General features: G+C 42.1%; 1 protein-coding gene across 1 annotated transcript; it reads right to left on the bottom strand.

The window, feature by feature from the left end:
* Nucleotides 1-6634: 6634 nt before the first annotated feature.
* On the bottom strand, nt 6635-20816 carry LOC308332615 (annexin A4-like). Its single transcript, XM_080788598.1, has 16 exons — nt 20572-20816; nt 17382-17540; nt 16655-16868; nt 16420-16469; nt 14559-14813; nt 14329-14416; nt 14138-14232; nt 13857-13970; nt 13157-13247; nt 12139-12218; nt 11923-11979; nt 11730-11823; nt 11535-11630; nt 10648-10706; nt 9595-9717; nt 6635-7994 (listed from the first exon to the last, which is right to left on the bottom strand). Exons 2-16 carry the CDS (start codon nt 17529-17531, stop codon nt 7935-7937), a joined length of 1626 nt encoding a protein of 541 aa, XP_080644724.1. The 5' UTR covers nt 17532-17540; nt 20572-20816; the 3' UTR covers nt 6635-7934.
* Nucleotides 20817-25805: the final 4989 nt, after the last annotated feature.

Genomic DNA, 25805 nt, shown 5'->3' with positions numbered 1-25805 from the left:
AGGGAGTTCCATGGGGTCCCTATATTAGTTAGGATCCATGTGGACCATTGTGGGTCTGTAACTCAGAGAGTGTACAATTGCAATTCCATTTGTACACTCACAGAGTTAAATTAACAGTGATTCTTACAATATAAATTGTGGTCCCCGTGATAAAAAAGCCATGGGGGTCCGAGGCCTAATGCAAATCAAACTGGGGGTCCTTGAAATTAAAATTGGTTGAGAATCACGGCTAGAACCGTAAAAGTCTTCTCTTATGGGAGTCCCTGGCATATCTTTTCAAATGGTGGTCCACAGGCTATTAAGTGTCGATTTGGGGGTCTTTGACATGAAAAGTTTTGACCTCTGTCTTATTAGGCTGGATTTGTTTTTACATTCGGATACACCTTCCAGGACAGGCTTCAGACGTGCCTCCTCAGGAGACTCGGCTCTGAACCATTTGATTTGGCGATTTGGCGTTAGGAACCCGTTGCGACCGCATGCCCTATACTGCATGTCTTATAAGACAGACCAGACCCATTGAGAGATGTACAGTAGCACTCTGTCGTCTACCATGAGCCGAACCCAGACTAGAAAAGTGATCTTGGAGAAAGCGTGTCCTCGGCAAGAGGAGAGGCCGAGTGGTGGTCTTATTATTGTTTGTTTTGAGAGGTCTGCATGCTTCATGCTTTTACTTTTAGTGGCAGTGAGATGTTAGTGAACCATGCATGAGGTGCAAAGCAAGCATAACATAGCCAGTGATAGTAGTAGTGATGACATTGCAAACCACAGTTTCTTTCCTGGCTTGTTCCGGCCAATGACACATGTGCAGTGCACTGCATTGTGTCTTCTGCTCCATATAATCCTTGATCTAAAAGGAGTAAACACTGCAGGCAGCTACACGTCAGTGAAGTCACATCTGAGACAACACAACAGAGAGAGCCTCTATAGAATAGATCAGGGGGTCTCACACCGTTTCAATTCATTTCAAGGACCCCCAGTTTGATATGCAATAGGCCAATATGTTTCCCAAACAATCGATTTCTCGTTTTTAATTGTCATTTATTTATTTTTTATTCAAAAGGGGGGGGGGGGGGGGGGGGGGATCACACCTGTGTGAACTGAGCTGCGTCAACACAGCTGGCTGGCTGCAGTTATATTTATATAGTGCTCAGTGTGAATGGCCCTTTTAGGCTGCTCAACAGTGCCACGTTAGGTCAGCCAGCAGTATTGCAAACAGACAAACACACTGTCAGAGAGACAGACAGACAGACAGACATTTGGCACCGCTCAAAAAACAAAACAAAAACTGCATATTTGCTTTCACTGATGTGGTGTAGTAGAGCATGTGTTTCTCAAAAGGAACATGACTGACATGGACTTACTTCAGGGCGGTACATGAGAGAATGTGGAAAATGGGAGAATTTGTGGGAAACTGCTGATCTTGCTGCTGCATGGTTGTCATTCATTCTATAATAGCATCAGCTAATACGGTTTTCATTTGCAGTTTTCTCATTAAAATGTTGCACTCATGTAAAGGGAAATCAGGGAAAGGGGGTACTGTGACTGATGCCAAAACAGTTTGAAAACCAGAGAGCACTTTACAGTAGCTGTAGAAAACCATGCAAGCATAGGCTCCTCTGCACAGCTTTTAAGCCTAATTCGGTACACACTGTTGTTATAAGTTCTGAGCAGCTTTAACAATTCAAATAATTACGTAACCTCTGTTTTGCAGGGATATCCATGCGGCTCTTAGCAAGAAAACCCGACTACTGGATTGCTGTGGAATTATGCAAGTTCCTAAACTATACCAGAGCCAGTCACACATGGGGAGGACTATTCCGTGTGCCGTATATGCACTGTATATCATTATTGACTGTACTGTACAGAATGTTGTAATGTAAATATAACACACACGCACAGTAAAATAACTGGTTCTGGTAAGGATGTATTTTTATGTTTGAACAATCATAAGGATACACATCACAGCCTACAGTATATGACTTGTGAACAAATATATTATATTGGAAAGAGAGAATAATATTCTGTTTCTCCCATCTCTCTCATGCAGAAAACAAGGAGAACACTATATAAATAAAGCGATAAATTATAACTGGTTGCTGTATCTCATTATGTTAATGTTGTGCATGTAATCCTTGGATTTGTAATTTGCTTATACTCATGAAGGTTAAAGCAGGATTATGTCCCTGGCTACCAAATGTCACCTAACCCTGGGAGTGAGAAGCGAACCTCGCAAGGTCGCGTGCACTGGCCATATATGGAGCATATCTTGTAGTGTACAGGGTGTGATGAGGTCTGATCAAGATATGGAATGTACAGGTCAGCAGTCAGCTCCATATATGGTGATCTAAGGGTGGCAGCGAGGGCAGTGTATTGAATATACAGGGTTTGATGAGGCCCAGGTAGGGCCAGGCCTTAATTTTCGGGCCTATTGAGAACTCTAAATAACTTTGGGGCAGGCCCGTCTAGAGTTTAAATGGACAGGTCAGTCAAAAGGGATCGAGACATCAAAAAGGAAGGATGGAAAGGGAACGATCAACATATGGAAAGTCAGAACAGGTTCTGACATATATTCAAAGATAATAAATATGTGTCTGTAAAAGCAAATCAGTAATGTCTCCCATGTCGAAATCTACCAATACATATAGTAGTCACATGAATAATTTAAAATGTCTCTCTGCAGAAATCTCGCCACTGTTTTTGTTCCATTTCACTAAAATATAGATGCTCCTTTCTGTGACGCCAAAGTCATTCAATGTCACCGGTGGGTGAACAGTTCACTTTAGGGAAGCGGTGGTGGTCCATAATTCCCAGAGGGGTGGGGATCGACCCGACGCCTTCTCACAACAGGAAACACTTTTGTGTACTATTTTCCAACTCAAAGCCATGGTGTTATTGGAAACAGAAATTGATTATCCTCCTTTTTTTTTTAAAATGGATCTGTCTCGTTTTCCTCTTTTTCTTCTGTTGCAATAAAAAAAATTATGTAATGTGTCCATTCCACATTACATAATGTGCTTAATTTGAAAGAGATATATTTTTGGTCTAGCTCAGTTAAGTCTTTGTTTGAAAATGTACATATAATCTGCACAATTATGTTACTTTTTTAGTTTTAGGTGCTGAGAGAACAATTGAGGCAAACATAGGTAGGCCTATACCTTTTAAACACTAGGCTACTGCCAGAGGCTTCACTCGGGAACAGTCAGTGCCATTTCTTCAGAAGGATTGTTTGTGCATTTTCAAATATTTGAATGCACTCAAGTTTATTATAGAGTTTTCCTTTATGATAAACTGTTCATTTCGTTTTTTGGGCTTTGGCCAATAACCACTTAATTTCCACACTGACTCAAGCCTATTCTACATCCCCTTAATATACACAAGCATACTGTATATACATATATTGCAAAATAGACAACATAAATGACATACATACATGCATGCCGGAAAACCACTCTTACAAACCTATTTAAAAGAACAGTTTGTTTTACGTTCACAGCCATCACCAGGCCATGTGTTGGTTTTGTTTTGGAATGAGATACTTGCCAATAAGAAGCATAAATTAGCCTGATAGAACAATTGACTTTCAACAGAAAAAGACAACACATCATATTTTCAGTATGAATGCATGGGGGCTTATAGGATGTGAGGGCCCCGGTGTGAGCCCACATACAGCTCATCATCACAGACTGACAGCTGGCCCCAGCGTACGTCCGCCACAACAACTGATGACACAGGGGCTTAAACCACTGGTTTATTGCAGTGGTTCCCAAATTGTGGTCCTGGGACCTTGAGGGAGTTCCAGGGGGTCCCCAGCTAAATAGTTTGGAACCAAATGGACCCTTGTGGGTCTGTAACTCTGAGTGTACAAATGGAACCAACTTTGTACACTCTCAGAGTTAAATTAACATTGATTTTACAATGTAAATTGGCGGACCCCCCCCCCCCCCCCCATCACAAGTCTGAAAATATGTTGTGCCAGGGGGACCCCGTACAAGATTTTGTTGTTACAAATAGCAGATCTACAACCTAGATGTGTAGGTTTGAAATGGTTGAACTGATTAACAAATTTACGCTGGAACCAGCGCAAGGACCCCCTGGGTCACACTCTACCACTGGTGTAAAGTGCACACCCTGCAGCTCTAACAGCTCAGCTATAGTCAAGCCAAGGCCACTCAATAATAATCAACAGTCAAGATATCAGGATCTGCTGGAAATCAAATTTGATCTACCCATGAGTGTAAGCAAAAACAATGACAACCATTTTTTGCGTAGGTAGGCCTATACTGTAGTGACTTGCAAAAAGGACATGAATACCATCGTAGAATATTTATCTCTTGTTGTTGCTGATGTTTTTTCAATTGTTTAAGTGAGCCTCATTAAAAGTAAATTAACTCCCCACAAGGCCAGTAGGCCACAACACAAAACAAAAACAACTACGCCTGAGAGAAACAACAGAGCTAAGACTAGATATTGCTATTTATAGCTCTGTTCCAATGAACTGCAAACTTCAAACCTTTTCCCCTCCACAGATTATGGAGCAACAATACACATGCAGCACAGCACTTATGTAAGCCATATTGCTTCCATCTTTTGTTCATGGAGGTTCAGTTTTAGATCCTTCCAATGAGTTGGGTTGACGTGTTCACTGCATTCATAATCATTACATTTAATTACTGTAAGCTACTTGAATGCAATTTTGAGGTATTATTTTTTGAGGTGTTATTTTACTTTGGTTGGTAGGCCTACGTATTTCCATTTTTTATACTTCACTAAATCTCAGACTCTCAGACGGACAATCGATTATTATAGCCCATCTTTCTACAAACTCACAAGACATTGTTACGCCGTGTGAACTTGTAGATCTGCTATTTTTGAAAGGGTCAGTTTGAGTTTGAGTACTTTTACTATGCATTAAGCATTATGTTGATGCCAATTAAAATATGCCTAATGGTGCCCAAATATATACCTGTTTTGTTCTTTCACTCTAGTAACATTTTTAATAAAGGCATTTTTATATTGTGTATCGTTACTTTTTCTTAAGTAAAAATACTCAGTAGTAGACAGTAGGTCAAGGAGGACAAAATGGAACTTGATTTGAAATGCAAATCTCTCATGTGAGCTCCCAATAAAGAATCCTACCTACTATGAAATGGCTATTAGTGGTACAAAATGACAAATTAATCAATCTGGGCTCAAGGCACAAACAATTTAGTGAATCAATCAAAATCTAAAAAATAAAACAAATCACTATAGTTGGTAAAACAGTGAATACATTCCAATTCTAAATCAAAACTTAATGTTGAACAAGCAATCAAACCATCTACATACAAATGCAATTTGTACGTGAGCTCAGGGAGCCCTCTGCTGGAAAACACAGAGCAGTAAAATGCTGTAAATGAAAATGCCATAATTGCAATATTGAGATGAACAATACTGTATGTAACGATTGAAATTTGTACATATATTGTTCCCAGTGTAAATAAGAGAGATATGTTGTACACTGGCTATAGGATTCCTATACAGGCTTTGGGCCTTCAGCATAAAGAAGCTCTCCTCCCCGAGCTGCAGTCGCCTATACTGAAGAGCCTGGCTGCTCCTCTCCTGGACACTACTGGATGTCTGTCGTCCCCCCCACCCCCCTCGCCCCTTTATGTGTTCAATGTTCACATTTTTTAAATCAATTTAAATGTTTCAATTCAATTTTGTAGATTTTGTAAATTCCTGTATAAATGTGTAAATATGTAAATAATCAGTTTTATATTCCCATTAAAATGTGTTATTGTATTTGCAGCCTTTTAATGTTTGACCACCAGGGGTTTCAGCAGTTCTTGCACTTCTCTCTAAATATGGCTTAATGTCTGAAGTATAAGTAATCTAAACCTTAGACTTGCGTATGTCTGAGATTAAAGCGCAAATAATACAAATATTTAAAGGCATTTTGCTCAGGTCAAAGCGAGGTGTAAAGTTTTTGAATTGGGGTTGACAACCAGAGATTGCCAGGTGCACAGACAATGCAAACTAGCATCTCTCAGGTCTCATTACGGAAATATGATTTTCCTGAGTGACTTAAATAAGTAAGGTAAGCGACACATTGTGCACTTGTGATATTAATCTTAATGATGAGTAATCAGAATCTGCAAAGTAACCTGTCAATTGTAGTACAATTTACCCTGAGGTGTAGTGGAGCAGGAATATAAATGAATCCAGTCATCTGTCATCTCTGGCAGGTGTTTGTAATCTTGAATCTAATCAGTCAGAGCATGTTAGTTCAGTAATGGGGAGATCCAATCAGCAGAGAACTAGATGGCATGATTCCATATTTAGATGCTGTTTAGAAGAGTAGTGGTTCTCAAAGTGGAATCCGGGTTCCTGAGGATGTAACTCTTGAGTGTACACATGGAACCAAAAGTAAGTTTGAGAACCACTTTCTGAGAATCCTGGAAATGCCAAATGTACATTTAGGCAAATCCTTATCTGCTCTCAGCCAGTAGATGGCACCAACACAACACTAGAAAAATTTTTTATTGTGGTATTGAGACTGAGACTGTGTTGCTCTGGTCCATAGCTCAGTCTAATGCCGCTGCAATCCCAACATAGAATCATGCTTATGCAAATACATCACTCCAGTTCACACACACTATGTCAGAGCATTTTATTGAAATGAGTTACAGGTTCATATTGCAGTATAGGCTACATCATCACAACTATGAAATGGCAATTATTAGTGGTACAAAATGACAAATGAATCAAGTTGGGCTCAAGCCAGGCATGAACCATGTAGTGAATCATACTGAATGTAAAAAAAATAAAACAAATCACTAGTTAGTAAAACAGTGAATACATTCCAATTCTAAATCAAAACTTCATGTTGAACAAGCAATCAAACCATCTACATACAAATTCAATTGGTATGATGAGCTCAGGGAGCCCTCTGCTGGCAAACACACAGACCAGTAAAATGCTGTATAAATGAAAACGCCATACTTGCAATATTGAGATGAACAAAATGTAACGATTGAATTTTGTACAATATTGATTCCAGCGTGAATAAGAGAGATATGTTGTGGCTATAGGATTCCTATACAGGCTTTGGGCCTTCAGCATATTCAATACAAGGCAACATTGTGTCAATGAAAGCTGCTGAACATTGACTGAAATATAGATGGCGGTTTAAACAGAATATGCTAAAGAAAATAAAAGCTATAAAAGAAGGTGCTAATTTTTGCAAACGGGACTAAAGCTGTGGTCCGTTAGTTGACACAGAGGCACTTTAAAATTTGTCATTAAACTCTCTCTATATATATAATATCTCGGTGGGCGGCCGGAAACCACCTAACTCCAAAATGTTCATTTTTCAGGAAATAAAGAAAACCATATAGGTATATATTTTTTTAAACAAAGCAATACTGCCTCATCAAAGTAGGTATTATTTGTGACTTTATATATCACTTTTACTTGCATGAGAGGGGGAGAGGTGGTGGGGTTAGCTGCTTTAGCAGTTTGAGGTTCCAATGGAGGTTTTGTCAGAAGCACTTTAATACTTTTCATTGGTTCAATAATCTTTTTAACCAACACAGATGTACAGGGTGTTCAATAGCGTTGATTTATGAAGAAAAAAAATCTAAAACCTCAAAAATGGAGTTAGGTGGTTTCCGACCATGACAGTGACGAATCTTGGCAAACATCTAGCATTATGCAGTAGCACAAAGATTGTACGTGTGTGGAAATGTAGTTAGTTTTGTTCCACTGACATGACACTGACTGATTGTCCCAAGAAGAGGAAAGTGATATACATATTGTGAACTATAACATGCGCGACGGGCTGGTGCTATAAGGACATGGCAAACAACGGTTAAACTATGAAGCATGTAATACGTTGTCCTTATATGGCCGTGGTTATTTCCTCCTTCATGTGTGGCGTGTGTGTGTGTGTGTGTTTAGTCACTTCCACCGCACAGCTTCAGCAGCAGCTTCTTGTAGTCTCCAGAGGTGTCACCCTATTGGGAAGAGAGAGCGGTAAGCAATTTATTATACATTTATGTTTCAATATGTCCGTTGACAAATGTGTCCGTGGCAGGACTTGGCCTTGTCCGTGGCAAATTCTAGATTTTGTTTTTACACACCATCATAATGTTCTTATTTTGCTCATGGGCCGGGGGCTATACTGGGGACGGAACCGTACCGTGGGCGGAGCGGGACGGAAGATAGGTGGCTCCATGGATAACCCGCGCTCGGTGTAGCCTGGTTCCATTGATTATAGTAGCAGAATCCCGCGGACTCCTTCCGCGGCCAGTGTAACCCAGCCGTAAGACACCAGTCAGTCTCCAGGTTTTATTCAGAATATGTATGACACCGATTTACCATGACACTACTGTATGTATGGCACATAAGGAGTCCACTATAGGACTAAGGACAGCGGTTCTCAAACGTTGTATTTTCAAGACTTTAGACCTAGCTCTTCATGTCTTTGTTCCAACCTCGCGTCCCTCACTCACAGGTGTCATTTTGAAGCGATGTCAATTACTTATGACATGTAATGTAAATATGACAGCGAGTGGGATCACTGGTAATGGATTGCATGTCCTGTTGTGTTGTTGTATGTTGTGTTATCTCTACATAGTATTCAATCAATCCAAAATAGGAAAAGATAACACTTATGCCATATCAGAATATAAATTCCTAATGATATCAAGTTTCATAACACCATATTGACTACTTTGTCATAACACCTCCTCCACACTGCCAGCGATGCGATCGAGCGAATGCTGAAATTGCATTAGAATACCGGTACATGTTTTTCAATGAGACTGTCCTGACATACCATGGGCGGAAGTGGTTAAGAGTGTCTTTGGTTATGGTCTTTATAAATATTGAACCAATGAAAAGTATCAAGAAGAGCTTGTGTTAAATTACAACTGCATTGGAACACTTATTTTCAAGTTCCTGAGAAGTAAAAATACAATATGCTTAGTTTTGACAGTTTTATTAAATACTCCTCAGGTAAAAGGACCAGATAGGCAAACTACTGGTAATAGAATCACAAGGGGATCAGCAGCTGGCAACCTCAAGGTAGCAAAGTGCAACACCACATTTGGTCAGTCATCTTCAAATGGGAAGCCTGGATCAACGAGAGGTCTTCTACAGGTCTTCTCAAGAGGGGCGCGACAACGCAAGGGTAAAAAAAAAAAGCTAAACAGAATCCAGGTCTGATGAGTCGCGTGCAGGAAACGAGCACGTGCACAACAAATTCATGGGACCGCGCCCACGTAAATACGCTTGCGTTGTCGCACCACGACTGCTCCGCGCACAAACGCAGGTCTCATTGAAAATGAACTATAGGCGTGTTAAATCGCTTCACATTTGAAAGGCCCTTTACTCAGTAAAAGGGATACACTTGTGGAATGCCCTACCAACTGAAATAAAAAGACTAACTAAAATATTTAATGAAAAGGTTAAACACTGGTTGAAGTCAGGTCAGAGGTGCGAACACTCATGTTAAGCACATTTTAAAATGTTGGATGTAATTTGGGAATGTTTTGTAGTTTTACTTTAGATTAGAGTTTGTAGCTTTTGTATATGCCTAGAGAGCATACGTACCGAGATGGCGGTGTAGAGAGACTTGCCGTAGACCCTCACATACTCCTGCCTGATGTCCAGCATGTCCACCTCGGAGCGGGTCACCATGATACGGATGAGTGTCCTGTCTTTGGTCCCCGCGCCCTGTTAGCATCAATAAATAGGGGGTGCATACATTTGTTAGACATACTAACAGTCCGACAGCCATTAGTCCAACAACACCGTCGCTCCAGACATGCGTGGCCGGTTAAAACTACACCGTGGCCGGTTTAAAACTCACCCGTGGCGGGTTAAAACTAACCCGCGACTCCCGACATGTGTGGCAGGTTACAACTAACCTGTGGCAGGTTAAAACTAACCCGTGGCTTCCTGTGAGGTTATGTTTAGGGTTGAGTGTTGGGTAGGGTGTCGGACTCATGACTGTAGGACTGTTAGCACGTCGGACAAAACACATAAAATACTACCCCATAAAATACTACACATTATTGTCCTGTCTTTGGTCCCCGCTCCCTGTTAGCATAAATACTACACATTACTGTACTCAAAGCAGGGTCCAAACCCCCAGGGGTCTTTGAGGGGGTTCCAGCCGAGCAAAAGTAGTTAGCAAAAGTAACATAGCATCTAAGTCACTTGAATCCTATTTTATACTTAGGCAAATCCAAAAATAGCAGATCGATAAGTTTACAACATGTCGAGAATGCGACGTGGCTCTGAGCTTGTACTATGGATCGGGGGGAAAAAACACATCACATAACTTATGAGGGTCCCTTTCACAAAATCTTTTCAGAAACTGATCCACGGTCAAATACAATTCGATTTGGGGGTCCTTGACATCATGGCAACATTTCGGTCAAAAGACCTTCTTCAGATGCCTGAAGAAGGTCTTTTGACCGAAACGTTGTGTAAATAATCATTTTTTGAATACTTTGAAGTCGTTGATCCCTGCCGTCTATGAGCCGATCAGGTGTGCATAAGACTTTGTTTCCGTCCGAGGTCCTTGACATGAAAATGTTTGAGAACCACTGTTGTTTTACACTGGAATACAAAGACAGTTAGGTAACACAGTGTACGTACCGCCATGGCCTTGTGGAGTCTCTCTGCAAAGTAGGCTGGGGTGTTCCTGATGCATTTCACTGCAAGGTGACAGGAGACATGAGTGTTCAGCAGTGGTGGGAAAAGTACTCACACGTTTTACGGGAACCCATCGTCCAAACAAAATGGATAAACAGCACCCTCTGCCGTTTGTTTCCTCAGAATCTGTTCTTGAGAGATTAGTGGTGTTCAGACACTAAGAACAGTTAAGATGCTTCACTTCAAAACACCACTAACATCATAATGGAACAGTGGAACAGTGATGCTTAGTCCAGTTACCCTTGGTAAACTTGATTTACCAGAACGCATTTCTTCTTCTTCTTCTGTCATCGTCGTACAAGTGATTCAGCCAAACCTCTCTAATGTGCACTTCTCTGAGATTTAGGTCATTTATTTGGACTGGTCAAATGAGTGCTTTCAGTTGAACGAACGCGGTGGCACACACTAAACTCCTCTGTATTAATTTCACTCCGAGTATGTGACAATGTATTGATTGGGTTGATTTTTCCATGCCCAGAGTTGCTTAAACAATGTAGATTTTACAACACAGTGAAAAACCAAAGTTCCAGCATTAATGGAATATATTTTAAACGAAAGGACAGGCTCCACAGAAATCGCTACACATGCACTGAACGAGTCCATGTTTGTGGGTGTGTCACTCCAACACTCTGTATAGAAGAATGACAATGATATGTAACCTTTATTTAACCAGTGAAAAATATATTGAGACAAAAAGTCTCTGCACAGCACTGCTGGCCAAGAGGCTGAAACATGCATACAAGAACAGGACAAACTCCACCAAAGAAGAGCAGACAGACTACCGGACATTGCTGTGAGTTAGTTTACGTGAGTGTACTTGAAGAACTCACCAACTGCCACCATGCCACTCTCCACGTCTCCAGACATCTCCCTGCAGATGCTCTTCTCAATGTCCCGGCCACACATCTGCTGGTACTCGTGGAAGACTGGCGGAGACAACAGTTGCCGGTTATAGTCAAACAATATCGTACATACCACTAAGACATTATTAGTAGTGAAAATAACAGGTACTCCCTGTAGCATACCTGCACGAAGATGAGGCTTACTGCGAGCACATAAGATCGCATTGAACTGAGACTCATCAGTCCCTACTTTATTTTCCCCAGCGCCATACAGTTTCTGTCAGAAGCAAGCACGCACACACAATTACTATCATTGATGCTCTAATGGATGTTGGACGTTCCAAGACAATTATCAGTTTTAAAATATAATCGTCACCTGAGCGTCCTGTTTGGCCATAGCGACATCCACATTTTCCCTCTCATCTCGGTTGCCCTGGAAGAAACCAACAATTTTCGTTTCAATAGGCAGCGCAAACAAATCTTAAATCTAATGCATTACTGCTGCCTGGTCAATAATTCGACGTCGTCCTCCTGAGTCCAGGGCGTTCTTGTTTGAATAATAAACTGCAGCAGAAAGAAACCTAGTACCTACCTGACAGAGGGAAACCAGGAGTCTACGGAAGTGTCCCGAGGTGTCATTGCTGATGGAATCCTCCAGGGTCTTTCCATACTCTGGAGGCAAAAGTAACAATACATCTGATCATCACCTACACAGTATACAACACAGAGTAAAGTCCTCGTTTTGTTACTAGTGTCCTCCATTTGATTTACTTATTAGTTGAGCCATTCAAAGCTTTTTGTACACCAGAGGGCACTAAAACCGCAAAAAAGAAACCTGTGGTGAAACACAGCTGAACTATTTTACACATGTTGTAACTGTCCTGCACTTACTTAAAGGTTAGTATTTTTTGTGTGGCCTTGGTCTTTCCCTGATGGACTGATCGAGGGTAACTCGATCGAGTGCAGGACTGCACGAGTATGTTCAGCTGCAAAATGTGTATTGTCCCACAAATACGTTAAGAATCTAAAACATGTGACCTCTTTTGGTACACAAGTGATGGCAGGGGCTTGGTTTGAAACACAGCAGCTTATTGTGATTGGCATTGCTTATTGTAGGAGCTCTGTGAATCCCACAATGCAGACATTATACTATCCAATTACAATCATGTGGTGAGTACATACATGCTCATCACCTTCCTACCTACATGACTGCCTGCCTAGATATGTCCCAAACCACCCCCTCAGGCCTTCCACTGCTGGCCTGCTCGATGTGCCTAAAACACATGTGACAAACACGAACAAACTCCCACTATACCTTCGACAGGCAGCCTCTGACTTATTTTTAAAGCACAGCTCAAGACCTACTTCTACACTCTTGCTTTTAGTTGAGCTTTTGAAATCCTTGTTGTTATTCATTCCCTCACTGGATTGCCTTATTCACTGCTATTATTTTAATGTTGTTTTATGCCTTTTTTTTCCTTTTCTTCACTGCTCTGTAAAGCACTTTGAGCTGCATTTGATGTCATGAAAAGTACTATACAAATAAAGTATTATTATAGATACCTGAAACAAAAACAGAAATAGATATATAAGAGTGCGGGGACACTCACCAGATTTGTACACCTGATTGATTGCACATATCTCTGCATTGCTGCGAGATGACAGGATCTCGATCAGACAAGCCTCATCAGTCCCTGCACCCTGCACAAGAAAACACATATATACTTTATACACATGTTATACTTTAGCTATTGAAAAATAGCAGATCTACAAGCTCATAGCGAGGCACCGAGTGCCACACTATGAACTTGTAGATCTGCTATAATCTTGAGAATGTGTCGCAAATCATTGAATGTGGCGCAAATCATCTTTGCTTCTGGGGGGTCCCTGGACAACATATGTTCTGATGGGGGTCTGCAGCCAAATACAGATAATTCTGGGGGTCCTTGACATGAAATGGGTTGAGCACCACTGACATAGAAACATTGTTTTTTTTTTAGAAAACTTTTAGGATTTAGAAGATTATTATTTTATTTATCAGCCTCAGTCCTAAAGTCCTTATTGGTCAAGTAATGCAAACCAGCTTGTGTGATAAAGAGAGAGCATACAGTACTGGCTGTTTGCCATCACTCATGATTGAATTTTCCGTGTATCTGATGACGGCATTGTCAGAAGGGACGGAACTTCTTCTGGTCACATTGCGTGATGATGAGTCACACCATTGCTGACGTACCACTGTCTCCCAAAACAAATATTGTAACGTCTACTTAAAAAAAGCCATGGAATTACTGAGCTGCCCTCTGCTCTTACATGTATGGACTCTCTCAGTTCAGACGCATCAAAATGTGCAGACGCCTGCAGCATGGCAACGGCCAGTTTTTCATAGTTTCCAGTCAGCTCCGACTTCAGATCGTGGAATAGATCCTATGTGGAAAAACAAACAGACAGACACTCAAGATATAACTTCCACTTAGAGTTTGGTCAGCCTCTATTTTGTCTATTGTTTGTATTGTTTCTATGGATCCCCTGAGTGTCTGGAATAAAGTTTGAATTGAATGGCCAAAGGAAGCATGTTTAACTGTAACTCCTACCTTCCCATAAGTGGTTTTGTAGGCAGCCACCAGTGGGACCCTCTGCTTACTACTGCGACTTCCCAGAAGTTCAGTGATAGCAGACTCATCAGTGCCTGTTCCAAAGAAAATGTTAATAGTCGTTTTAAAAAAGGGATTGCATGTATTATTAACCCCATTATTCAAATGGGTGCAAGGATATAATTACTGACCAAATCCCTTCATTGCTTTGCGGAGAACTTCAACATCCCTCAGTGGATCAGCTCCTGCATAGTCTTTAATGGAACCCCTGAAACCTCTCTAATCAACAAACATAAGACAAACACACACACTTAAAAAACAATAAAACATTTATAACAGCTTGTTACATATAAAAAGTGCATAATAAAGGTTTGCACTCGCATACAAACATTTGAATCAATCCAAAACTTGAAGTTCGTACATTAACAGGAGAGTGAGGGACAGCAGGGGCACCTCCCCCGTGTCCCGGACTAGTTGCCGGGGCACCGGGGTAACCCGGCATCGGCTGTCCTGGCGCCGGGCCCCCTCCATATCCCTGCGGGGCCCCTCCCGGGCCCCCTCCATATCCCTGTGGGGCCCCTCCCGGGCCCCCTCCATAGCCCTGCTGAGCCCCTCCGTATCCCTGTGGGGCCCCTCCCGCCGGCCCCCCTGGATAACCCTGCGGCGCCCCTCCCGGCTGTAAAAAAAAAGAAGAAGGAAGGGCACTGTCATTAGCGCTATAAGTACACAGTGACATAACTTATCTATAAGAACAAACCAACGGCCATGGTGGGAGGGACTTAGTAGAATGCATGTATGTATAGTAGGTGTTTTTGAACAAATAAAGAGATTTCAAGTCCATATGCTATTAATCTCTCGACAGTGTGAGGTGAGGTGGGTAGATAAGAGATTAAGGCCCAATCCCAATTCCTCCCTTCGTCCTGGCCCTTAGCCCTTGCCCTTGCTTATGCGCGTTCACGTGAGGGGGAAGTGTTATCTCAATTGTCTTTGGATGGAGGGGTAGGGCCGAGGGCGAGGGGTAGAATCCCCTTCGTTTGAAGGGATGTCTCGACGGGACTTAAAACGGAGCAACATCACTGAGGGCTGAAAGGCGGACGAGGTAAGAAGCCTTTTATGTCCTTTATTATGGAAAAATATTATAATAACCAATATTATTTGAATGTATTAACAATCTGCATCGCCAAAAATATCGCAATCTCTAGCAAAGGTTAACGTTACCTCACGTGAACTAACGATATGATACGGCGTTGCATTCATACAACGTTACCCATTTGGCACCGCATCAGCGCTTTATTCTTTTTTATTTATCGCCGGTGCGCCGGTGATACAACTCGGATGCAAGCTAGCTTATTAGCAGGCATCAGTCCGACCCCCCAGACCACGATATGTTAACATTTTCAGCTCTTAAAAGCCGTGAAATAGCCTACTGTACCTACATAACGCTGACGCTGCATAACGTTGGCTACTCGCTGCAGTGATAGCTATGGTTTTATCATGACCAATGTTAAACTAATCCCCACAAGTTGCAAAACTTGTGGGGAGACTAATTAGCAATGCTTGTTGTTTTTTCCCCCAGGCAAACCAGCTATGGAACAGATTGCAAGCTGCTGTGCAGACTGAATGGAGATGAATCACGATGGCATTTTCATTGATAGAAAGTTACTCTGTTCTTAATGATATTAAAAACAATGACCAGTGACCACAGCCCCTTCTTTATATACTGTAAATTGTTTTTCCTTTTCTAACCCTATATCTGTACCCATGCTATACAAACTGTTAATACAATAATCAATTAATCAGGTACAACTGTTGAGCAGGTGTCAGAATGAGCTATATCTAGCTGAATTACATTCTGCATGGTGGGCTACCAACATGAGACAAAATTACAATATATTTATTTCATCATAACCACAGCAATGTTATATTTACGTTCCATCTCTACAGCTTAAATCAAATGGAAAGCAGTTTCCAAAGTGGGTTATGGGCTAAATGATAGTTTGTACACTCAGAGTTAATTGACATTGATATTACAATATAAATTGGGGGTCCTAGAGACAGAAATGCCATCAAAGTACTGGTAGTGAGCTTGCAGATCAGCTATTTTCTGAGAACAGGTTGTATATCAATATCTACAAGGGACCTTCAATATTTAGGGACGTTCCAATTCCTAGGGGGATGATTTATCTCCCTACCCCTTGACACTCATTATGTAGGGACAAGGGGAAGGGGCAAGGGCTGAGGGGTAGGGTTAAAAAACGAATTGGGATTGGGCCCAAATGTACCATTCCAAAGCCGCCTGGCGCTCCGCCTGGTGCTCCGCCCCATCCTCCTCCTGTGGAGACAAGGGATTGGTTACATAAATAATGCTCAAATGGAGGCGGGGTTTCGCTTACAGGCCAACCATTAATTCGTCAATTCGACATATCCTATTACACAGTCAGTTGTTTATGATTGACACTGATTCTGTGAAGGAATAAAAAAGGTTAACAAAAATAAAACGGCGCCATTTAGCCTTACCTCCTGCTGGGGACGGGTAGCCCCCTGCTCCAGGTTGTTGCTGTGGTGGGTATCCCCCAGCTTGGGGAGGGTAGCCCCCCCCGGCCTGGGGTGGGTAGCCCCCGCCTGCCTGCTGAGGGTAGCCCCCTGCCTGGGGAGGGTAGCCGCCTGCCTGGGGAGGGTAGCCGCCTGCTTGTGGAGGGTAGCCCCCGGCTTGGGGTGGGTATCCACCTGCCTGTGGGTAGGGTTGTCACGATCATATTTTACTTGACGATTAATTGCCATACATACAAAAAAATAAAATAAAGTGTGAACCACTTTTCAACCTATGTTCATATAATTGGTCCTCACTAATGTTCATGGTAAAGTAGCACCATTTTCTTCCTACTCCGTTTCTCATAGGAGGGCTGTGGGCAACATCATCCTTAGGCAGATATTTTTAAGATTACACGGGTGGCTTGCTCCCATTATAGAATTGTAACGTTTCAGGAATTGAAAGCCTGCAGCTTGGATTCCCCATCAATAGAGCACCGATGTCTGACGTCACTTTCAGTAGAGGGCACCAATATTTGTGCCCTCTACTGACAGTGACGTCAGGACTTCGGTGCTCTAGGTCTGTCTCTGGAAGTTCAGGTTAGTCACACAGACAGGTAGGAAAATATTGTCCTATTTTATCATGAACATTAATGAACAGTATATGAAGATAGGGTGAAAGAATTGGCATTAGGTAAAGTTGTGACAACTGTACCTGTTGTGGGTAGCCCCCTGGTGCAGGAGGGTATCCCCCAGCTGCTGGAGGGTAGCCCCCTGCTTGGGGTGGGTATGCCCCTGGCTGTGGCGGGTAGCCACCACCTTGAGGATACCCACCAGACTGATCAGGGTACCCCGGATAGCTCATTTTTAGGACCTATAGGGTTGAGAAGGAGATTATAGTCTCAGTTTAGTTACCTTGTTGTAACGTTTCACTCAACTTGCGATACGATTCGAATCATGGACGATACTAGGTTCACGAATCACGATGTCATAAAAACATATTTTATTTAATTTCTCTTACACAAATACAGTATTTTCTTTCTCTTCAAATGTTCGTCTTATCCTCTTTTCAATATGGAAGCAAATGACTGAAAACTTGTTTTACTCAAGATGTAAATGGTCACCAGTTTGAATTTGTTTTTAATTGATTTACGATGTATCGTTAGTCATTACACATTCCCAGATGCAGAAACAATACTGCAGGAAAGAAACATAAATCAAAAATAAATAAATAATAAAGATAGAACAGAGATAAAAAAATAGCTTGCTTAGAAATTGGCCAAACAGTATTTGTGTTAGCAATGTCTAATATAAGAGAAGAAAAAAAAGAGGAGAGGGGAGAAAAAATAAAAGAGGGGAGGGGGGGGGGACCACCTGTGTAGACACCGGTTTACACGACGGACATACAATGCATAAGCCTATGCATTCATCATTCCCTAATTAAAATATCGTTCATCTCTGGGACTTTTTACATGGTCCGTCTGGTTAAAAGAGAAGTAAAGGAGGAATGTATGGAGGAATATTAGTCCCTGGGGGAACACCAAATAGGGCCATTAGCGGGTCGGGTGGGGTGGATACGCCTAATATATCAGAGTAGGATTTAAATATATCTGTCCAGAAATCCACTAACCTGGGGCATGACCAAAACATGTGTGACAGGCCAGCAGCGGGTTGTCTACATCGGTTACATGCATCATGAAATATCTGGAAATATCTGTGCTAGTCTTGCGTTAGTGTAATGAACCCGACGAATGATCTTACATTGTATGAGACTATGTCTAGCACATATTGAGGAACTGTGAACTAGACTCAAAGCGGTCTTCCATGTCGCATCGGGCAGTTCTAACCCCAGGTCCTGCTCCCATGCTCTGCTCTCTGCTGCCTAAGACGGTTATATTTAGAGTTTCTGGGTTCATTGAATTAAGTTCATTATATATTGTTGAAATTACGCCCTTTGTATTTAGGGTTCAGAGAAAGTATAGAGTGCACTGCAGAATGGCTGGGATGGATAGGAAAGTTTGTAAATTGTCTTTGTACAAAGTGTCTGATCTGAAAGTAGCTAAATAGATGGGAGCCGGCCAGCTGGGCAAACGGAATTTAGTATGAGAAATGTGAGAATGGTGCCATAATCCTGTACAGATCTTTAATAGTTCTGATCCCCTTGTCAAACCAGTTTCGGAAGACAGGATCAGTACATGAGGACTCGAACACATCATTACGGTATATTGGAGATAGTAAAGATGGACTTTTGAGACCGAAGTGCCTCCTGAATTGTGTCCAAATTTGAATAGTGTGTGTAACAGGGCGACTACAGGGGTAAGCGGAAGGCCTGAACATATTAGTGAAGAAACAGAGTGCTGAAGAGTGCCGGCAGATTTTTACAGCTCTAGCAGTGATTCTCAGCCATTTTAATTTCAAGGACCCCCAGTTTGACACTAGGCTACAAAGTACGGACCCCCATTTTAGGGCATTTCTATCTCTAGGATGACTTAGACTTAGAGAGAGACCCCAATTTATATTGTAAAATAAATGTTAATTTACCTCTGAGAGCGTACAAATTAATGGCACTCTTTGAGTTACAGACCTATAACTATAAGGGTCCATTTGGTTCCTAACTATCTGTCATTTAGCAGGGGACCCCCTGGAGCTCCCTCATGGACGGGCCCCACTTTGAGAACAAATGTAGCCTATACTGGACTTGGTTTGGTGTGCCTTCCTGTGTTATTTGACTTGCTCTGTTTTCTTTCCTTCTCTAGTACACACACTAACTCTTATTCCTTCCTGTGAAATGTTGAGGGCTTGTTTTACGGTTCGACACTTATGTGATTGTGTGTGTGTGTGTGTCTCTAAGTTTTCTGTTCTCTCAAAGTAGCCTATATACTTCAATTGGTTATGCAAGAATTTGGTGTCATGTCAATTTGAACATATAAATGAGTAACAGAAAGTTGTAACAGAAAGTTGGTTGTTATTATTAGGTGCAGGCCATCAGGCCCCGCCTCGTTTAGGCAAATTAGGCCTGTCATTTCAATGTGGAAAGCCAAAGGCGGGCACCTGTTGCAGTCGTGCAGCAAACAAACAATCGATCAGAAACTATTAATAACATGACACCATTTCCATGATGGGGCAAAGGAAAAGTTTGTTCAAGGACATGCATGTCCTGTATTCCTCTGACACTAGGCAACGCCCTTCCCCCCGCTCATGTACTGTCTGATTACTACCGTCTCTGATCCAACATGAGGCCCACACACACCCAGCAGCCTAGCATAACAGGATTTGCATTTAAAGCTTTCTAGTTCAGTCGAACTGGCTATAGGCCTGTGATTTGTGAATCGCCAGTAGTTTGTAACACAGATTTACCCCCAAGCCATAATCATCTGTACATACGCAACGTTACAGTATGTCGTTTGTCGTCATCCACTCTCTCTGCACTGTCTGTTACATAAGATAGCATCACTGTGCCCTCAGCTGCCACCGCTGAAGTTGCGGACACTCCACTGGTCTATCGTCCTAGCATCCGGGTGACGGCCGTAAACAACATAGATCATTCCGTCAGTCAGTCACTCATCATTCATTCATCACATTCATTCACTGCGGATCTGATTACAGTATCAGGTTATCCGTAGGCACGAGTCAACCGACGTTCCGTTTAGATTGGCTTTGCTTGCCTTTTGAATTCACACACTGTAGCTAACATTAACCTGACCCTGCCTGCCTTCTTCTTCATCGGGCTAACGCCGACGCAGCTATTGTAATCCAGATATTAGTCTGATGCTAGTCAAACCACGTACGTTTCTTACACTTGTTATTAAATGACACGTCAACGATTTACGATGCCAGAGCAGAACGCTATGAACGTTATATGATATCATATAACCAGCACACTTTAAATGGAAAAATACACTTACTGTGGAGGAGAGCAGTATTTCAGCAGAGCAGATCCAGGAAGGGAGATCAACAGTGTGTGTGTTTAGCTATAACGCAGCTAAGTGGGTGGGTCGGACTATGCGGCTCCACAATGTTGTTTCCGTTCTTTTACAATAGCCTATAGTGTAATAACCTTTGAACAGCTTACACTGACATTTCAGAAATCATCAATACTTTATGGTGTCGACCACAGTTAGCAGCACAAACAAACTGGACTTTAATTAATTCCGCTCCTATGCCAGTAATGCCACCAAAATGTGTAACGCCCTACCAACAGTCATTAAGACATGCGAATCCCTTGACTCCTTCAAAACCGCTCTCAAAGGGCACCTATAGCGGCTGCAATTAGAAATTGGCCCCCGTAGAATCCCCACCCACCCACTCTTTTGTTGTGCTTGAAATGTACCCAATTCTTCAATCTGTTAATACATCCTTCAATCAACACTTTACACTTGTATTGAGTGGTGCCAGCAACAGAGTAGCCTACTTGTGCGCTCTGCTTGCGCAAATAATAAACATCCTGTGTTTTTCTAAACATCCTGTGTTTTTCTGAAACTAAGCTTGACGAGTCCACTAAGGACCCAGAGATAGAAATAGAAAACTATACTGTCATTAGGAACGACAGAAACAGGCATGGTGGTGGCGTGTGCATGTATATTCACAAAGACACTGAATATGTTACTCGTACTGAATTACAGCATGATGAAATTGAAACTGTGTGGGTTGAATTAATTTTCAAAAATGCTAAATCAGTACTAGTTGGCACCGTCTATAGACCGCCTGATCAGCACGGGTTCTATGATATTCTTGAGGGGTGCTTAGCTGGGGAGGAATCTGTAGAGAAAATCCTGATTGGCGACTGGAATACGGACATGCATCGTAAGGAAGTGCCTGTGTTTAAATCGTTTAGTCGGCTCTGTGATCTGCATGGTTTCAGCCAGCTAATTACCCAACCCACAAGAGTGTGTGATTCTACTCAAACTGTCATTGATCTCATTCTGACCTCGGACAAATCCAGAATCTCCAAGAAAGGGGTTATTGTATGTGGGCTCAGTGATCATTTTATGATTTTCTGTACCCGCAAAATACAGAAACTAAAATTTGACTGTCACAAAACAGTCATATCTAGGGACCTCAAAACCTACTCTAGTGAGGCCTTTAACCTAGAACTGGAGAGACTGGATTGGTCCGATGTGCTCAGGAGCTCACTAGTCGAAGAAGCATGGCTTGGCTTTAAAACCAAATTTACAACAGTACTAAACAACATGGCTCCTCTGAGAACCATCAGGGTCAAAACCCGCTCGGAGCCATGGATGAATTCGGACATACTGACTGCAATGAAAGCCAGAGACAACAAATGCTCTGAACTTCTTAAATGCAAGTCCAAGCTAGCTAAGCGCTTCGACAGTGATCTCCAAACCAAACTGTGCATCCTTAAAACCCAATGTAACAAGCTAAGAAACGGTGTAATTGCCATGACCAAATCAGCCAAAAGTAACTTTATCAATGATAAAGCCGAGGAAATCAAAAACAATCCTCGGGAGCTCTGGAAGCTACTAAACAACCAACTAGGCTGTGGTCAGAAACTTAAAACCAGGTTTACTAACATAAACATCAAATCAAATAACACCCTCATCACTGACAAGGTTGATGTAGCCAATCACTTGAACATCTTCTTTACAAACATTGCAACAATGCTGGTTAACAAACTGCCCTCCCACTCTGGGCGTTTTGGTGTAGAGCACATCAAAGGCTTCTACAAAAACCTAGGTGTTTGTAAAGATGATTTTAAAATGACAATGGTAACAACTGAGGAGGTACTTAAGAAACTGAGTGCCCTCCAACCCCACAAGGCCACTGGCCATGACAATATTCCCTCCAAATTTCTCAGAGACTCAGCCATTTCCATAGCTCCAGTCATCACCCACATAGTTAACCTCTCCATCAAACAAGGACAGGTCCCCAGAGATTTTAAACTGGCCAAAGTAACCCCCCTGTACAAAAAAGGGAGCAAATTAGAACCCGGCAACTACCGCCCTATTTCTATTCTAAGCTCCATCTCGAAAGTGATGGAAAAAATAGTCTATGAACAGGTTGAAAAGTATCTTGCCACTAATAAATTGTTGTACGAGTTCCAATCTGGTTTCAGAACATCCCACTCCACTGACACATGCCTTCTCTATTTGAGCGACCACATCAAACACGAGGTGGATGCTGGAAAATACTGCGGCATGGTCATGCTGGACCTCCAAAAGGCTTTTGACACCGTGAACCACTCCATACTGGTTAACAAGCTTAAAGCTATTGGTTTTGATAGCACATCAGTGAGCTGGATGCAATCCTACCTGGAGGGGAGAGAACAGATGGTGGAAGTGAACGGAACACTGTCCCCCCCCCTCCCAGTGAGCTGTGGCGTCCCACAAGGAAGCATACTAGGGCCTTTACTGTTCCTAATATATGTAAACGACATGACTTCAGCTTGTGACTGCAACTTGTTCCTGTTCGCAGACGACTCAGCACTGCTGGTCTCGGACAGGAACAAACTGCAGGTTGAAAAGACCCTCAGCTCTGAACTCGGTAGAATCTGCACCTGGCTCGCTGATAACAAACTATCCTTACACCTGGGAAAAACTGAATCCATTCTCTTCGGATCAAATAGTAATCTCAAAAAGGCAGATGGCTTCTTGGTTAGAGTTGGTGATGATATTATCACACGGAAGGATCAAATTACCTACCTAGGTTCCATCCTGGAGGCCAATCTTTCCGGTGATAAGATGGCCACCAACGTAATCAAAAAAGTCAATCAAAGAACAAGATTCCTCTACAGGATCTCCTCACTGGTCGACAAAAACACCTTGAAGACCTTAACAGGAGCCCTTGTACAAGGTTTCTTTGACTATGCATCCACCTCCTGGTACCACAGCACCTCAAAGGCCCTTAAAACAAGGCTCCAGACCTCCCAAAACAAACTGGTCAGGCTCCTACTTGGCCTCACCCCCCGAACCCACCTCACCCCTGCCCACTTTGACAGGCTGGGATGGCTTAGGGTCGACGACAGAGTACAGCATCTTGCAATGGGTCTGGTCCACAAGATTAGATACACCACCAAGATACCCATGTACCTGTCTAAATACTTCCTTAATGTAAACGAAGTCCACACCCACAACACCAGAGGGAGTGCAACAAACCATGTACAACCCAGATTCGGCACAAACAAGGGACTAAATTCTTTTCGCTCCTATGCGACCAAAATGTGGAACGCCCTACCAACAGTCATTAAGACATGTGAATCCCTTGGCTCCTTCAAAACTGCTCTCAAAGGGCACCTACGGATGGCTGCAATTCGAAACTGGCCTCTGTAAAAGCTGAATTTGTATCTGGATTGTACTATGTTTTTGTATGGACGTGGTGTTGGGTGCCTGCACATATGCACACATGGCATCAACGCATGGTGTTGTGTGCAGGCGCCCTACACTCTGTCTTTGTACTATGGATTGTACTATGTTTTTGTATGGACGTGGTGTTGGGTGCCTGCACATATGCACACATGGCATCAACGCATGGTGTTGTGTGCAGGCGCCCTACACTCTGTCTTTCGTTTTCTTTTCTTTTATCCCCCTGTTCCCCTCACTGTATATATACTTTTTTTCCCCTTTTCGCTTCCTATATGATGAATTCCTGTTCTGTTCTTTAACTACATAGAAGTGTCTATTTGTTTGTCTCTAAATGTTTTGATGAATTGAACAATGTGGACCCTGTTGTAAACAAGTGTAAGGCTTAATTGGGTCGTCCACTCACAGTTAACAGTCTTTGTATTGAGTTTGTGCTTGAAATGTACTGTAATTCTGCAAACTGTTAATAAAGATTTCAATCAATCAATCAAAGATGAACAATGCATTAGTAAATTATTACAAACCAATAATATGATTTGGAAATGGACCATTCTGCATAATGATGGGTGCTTAATCACTTTTGCTTTATTTTAATGCTGATATAGATATAGTTTTACTCAAGTGTTTTGTATAGCACTCCCTGAAGCACATGCACAATCATAAACAAATCATAAATGTGACACAAATACACCATGGTTAAAATGCATTTCTGTTTATTTAGTATTTTGATGGCCTGATATGTAGGCCTATTTATTATTTTATTATAATAAGGCTCGGTTTACTTTTTATTATGTTTGATTTACATTTGATATGAAGTAGGCTATTTGTTTTTTAATATATTCTATTTTCTATTTTACAGATATTGTTGGTCTCCTTTGTTTTTGCCAAATTCACTGTATGACACTTGGGGGAAATAAATCATGTTAAATTCTGCATAATTGCGTTGCCTTGTCATCCTGCCTTAATGTAAATGTATATGGTAGAACTATTAAGGGCACAAAAGGTCACACCCAGTCGAGACAGCTGGGGTGTGACACATACACACATAGTAGTATAGAAGTAGGCCTATCAATTTAGAGACTCACACACACACACACACACACACACACACACACACACACACACACACACACACACACGCACGCACGCACACACGCACGCACGCATGCACACACGCACACACACACACACACACACACACACACACACACACACACACACACACACACACACACACACACACACACACAGAATATAATTGTAATTACTCACCATAAACACTAGATGGCAGCAAACTTTAGACGATTGATACCATGACTGATTGATAGCCTACCATAATTTTCCTACTGTTTTTATGATCAAAAGGTGGGCACTATGTTTATTGAACAAGATTATTTCTCACCATGAAACATTAACAAATGTTGATTTTTGTGCACATTAGCATATACCTACCCTAACCCTTTAATTTCATAAGGAACACCAATTTTGTCTACAAATGGAACCAAATTGACATTTGCATTTGTGTACACTCTCAGAGTTAGAGACCAGGGACCAGGGTCCATTGTTTCAAACTATAATATTAATAGTTGAGCCTACTTTAGCTTAAGGGCAGGCAGTATAGCCGCCCTACCCCATCAAGACAATATGAGTCAATGACCCCTTTGGAAGTTGGGGTCCCTGACTCCCCGGGCCCCACTTTGAGAATCACTGGGCTAGTAGGAACCATATTGCCCCCCTGCTGGACCTCCTATTATATGTGTGACTGTGACGTAATAATCGGGACCGGGAGAATATGCAATATGCGAGCAGCGTTCATCCTGCGA

The sequence above is a fragment of the Protomyctophum bolini genome, assembly GCF_963924005.1.
Source record: "Protomyctophum bolini genome assembly, chromosome: 18".
In the NCBI taxonomy this organism is placed as follows: domain Eukaryota; kingdom Metazoa; phylum Chordata; class Actinopteri; order Myctophiformes; family Myctophidae; genus Protomyctophum; species Protomyctophum bolini.
This window is presented reverse-complemented; position numbering and strand designations above follow the sequence as displayed.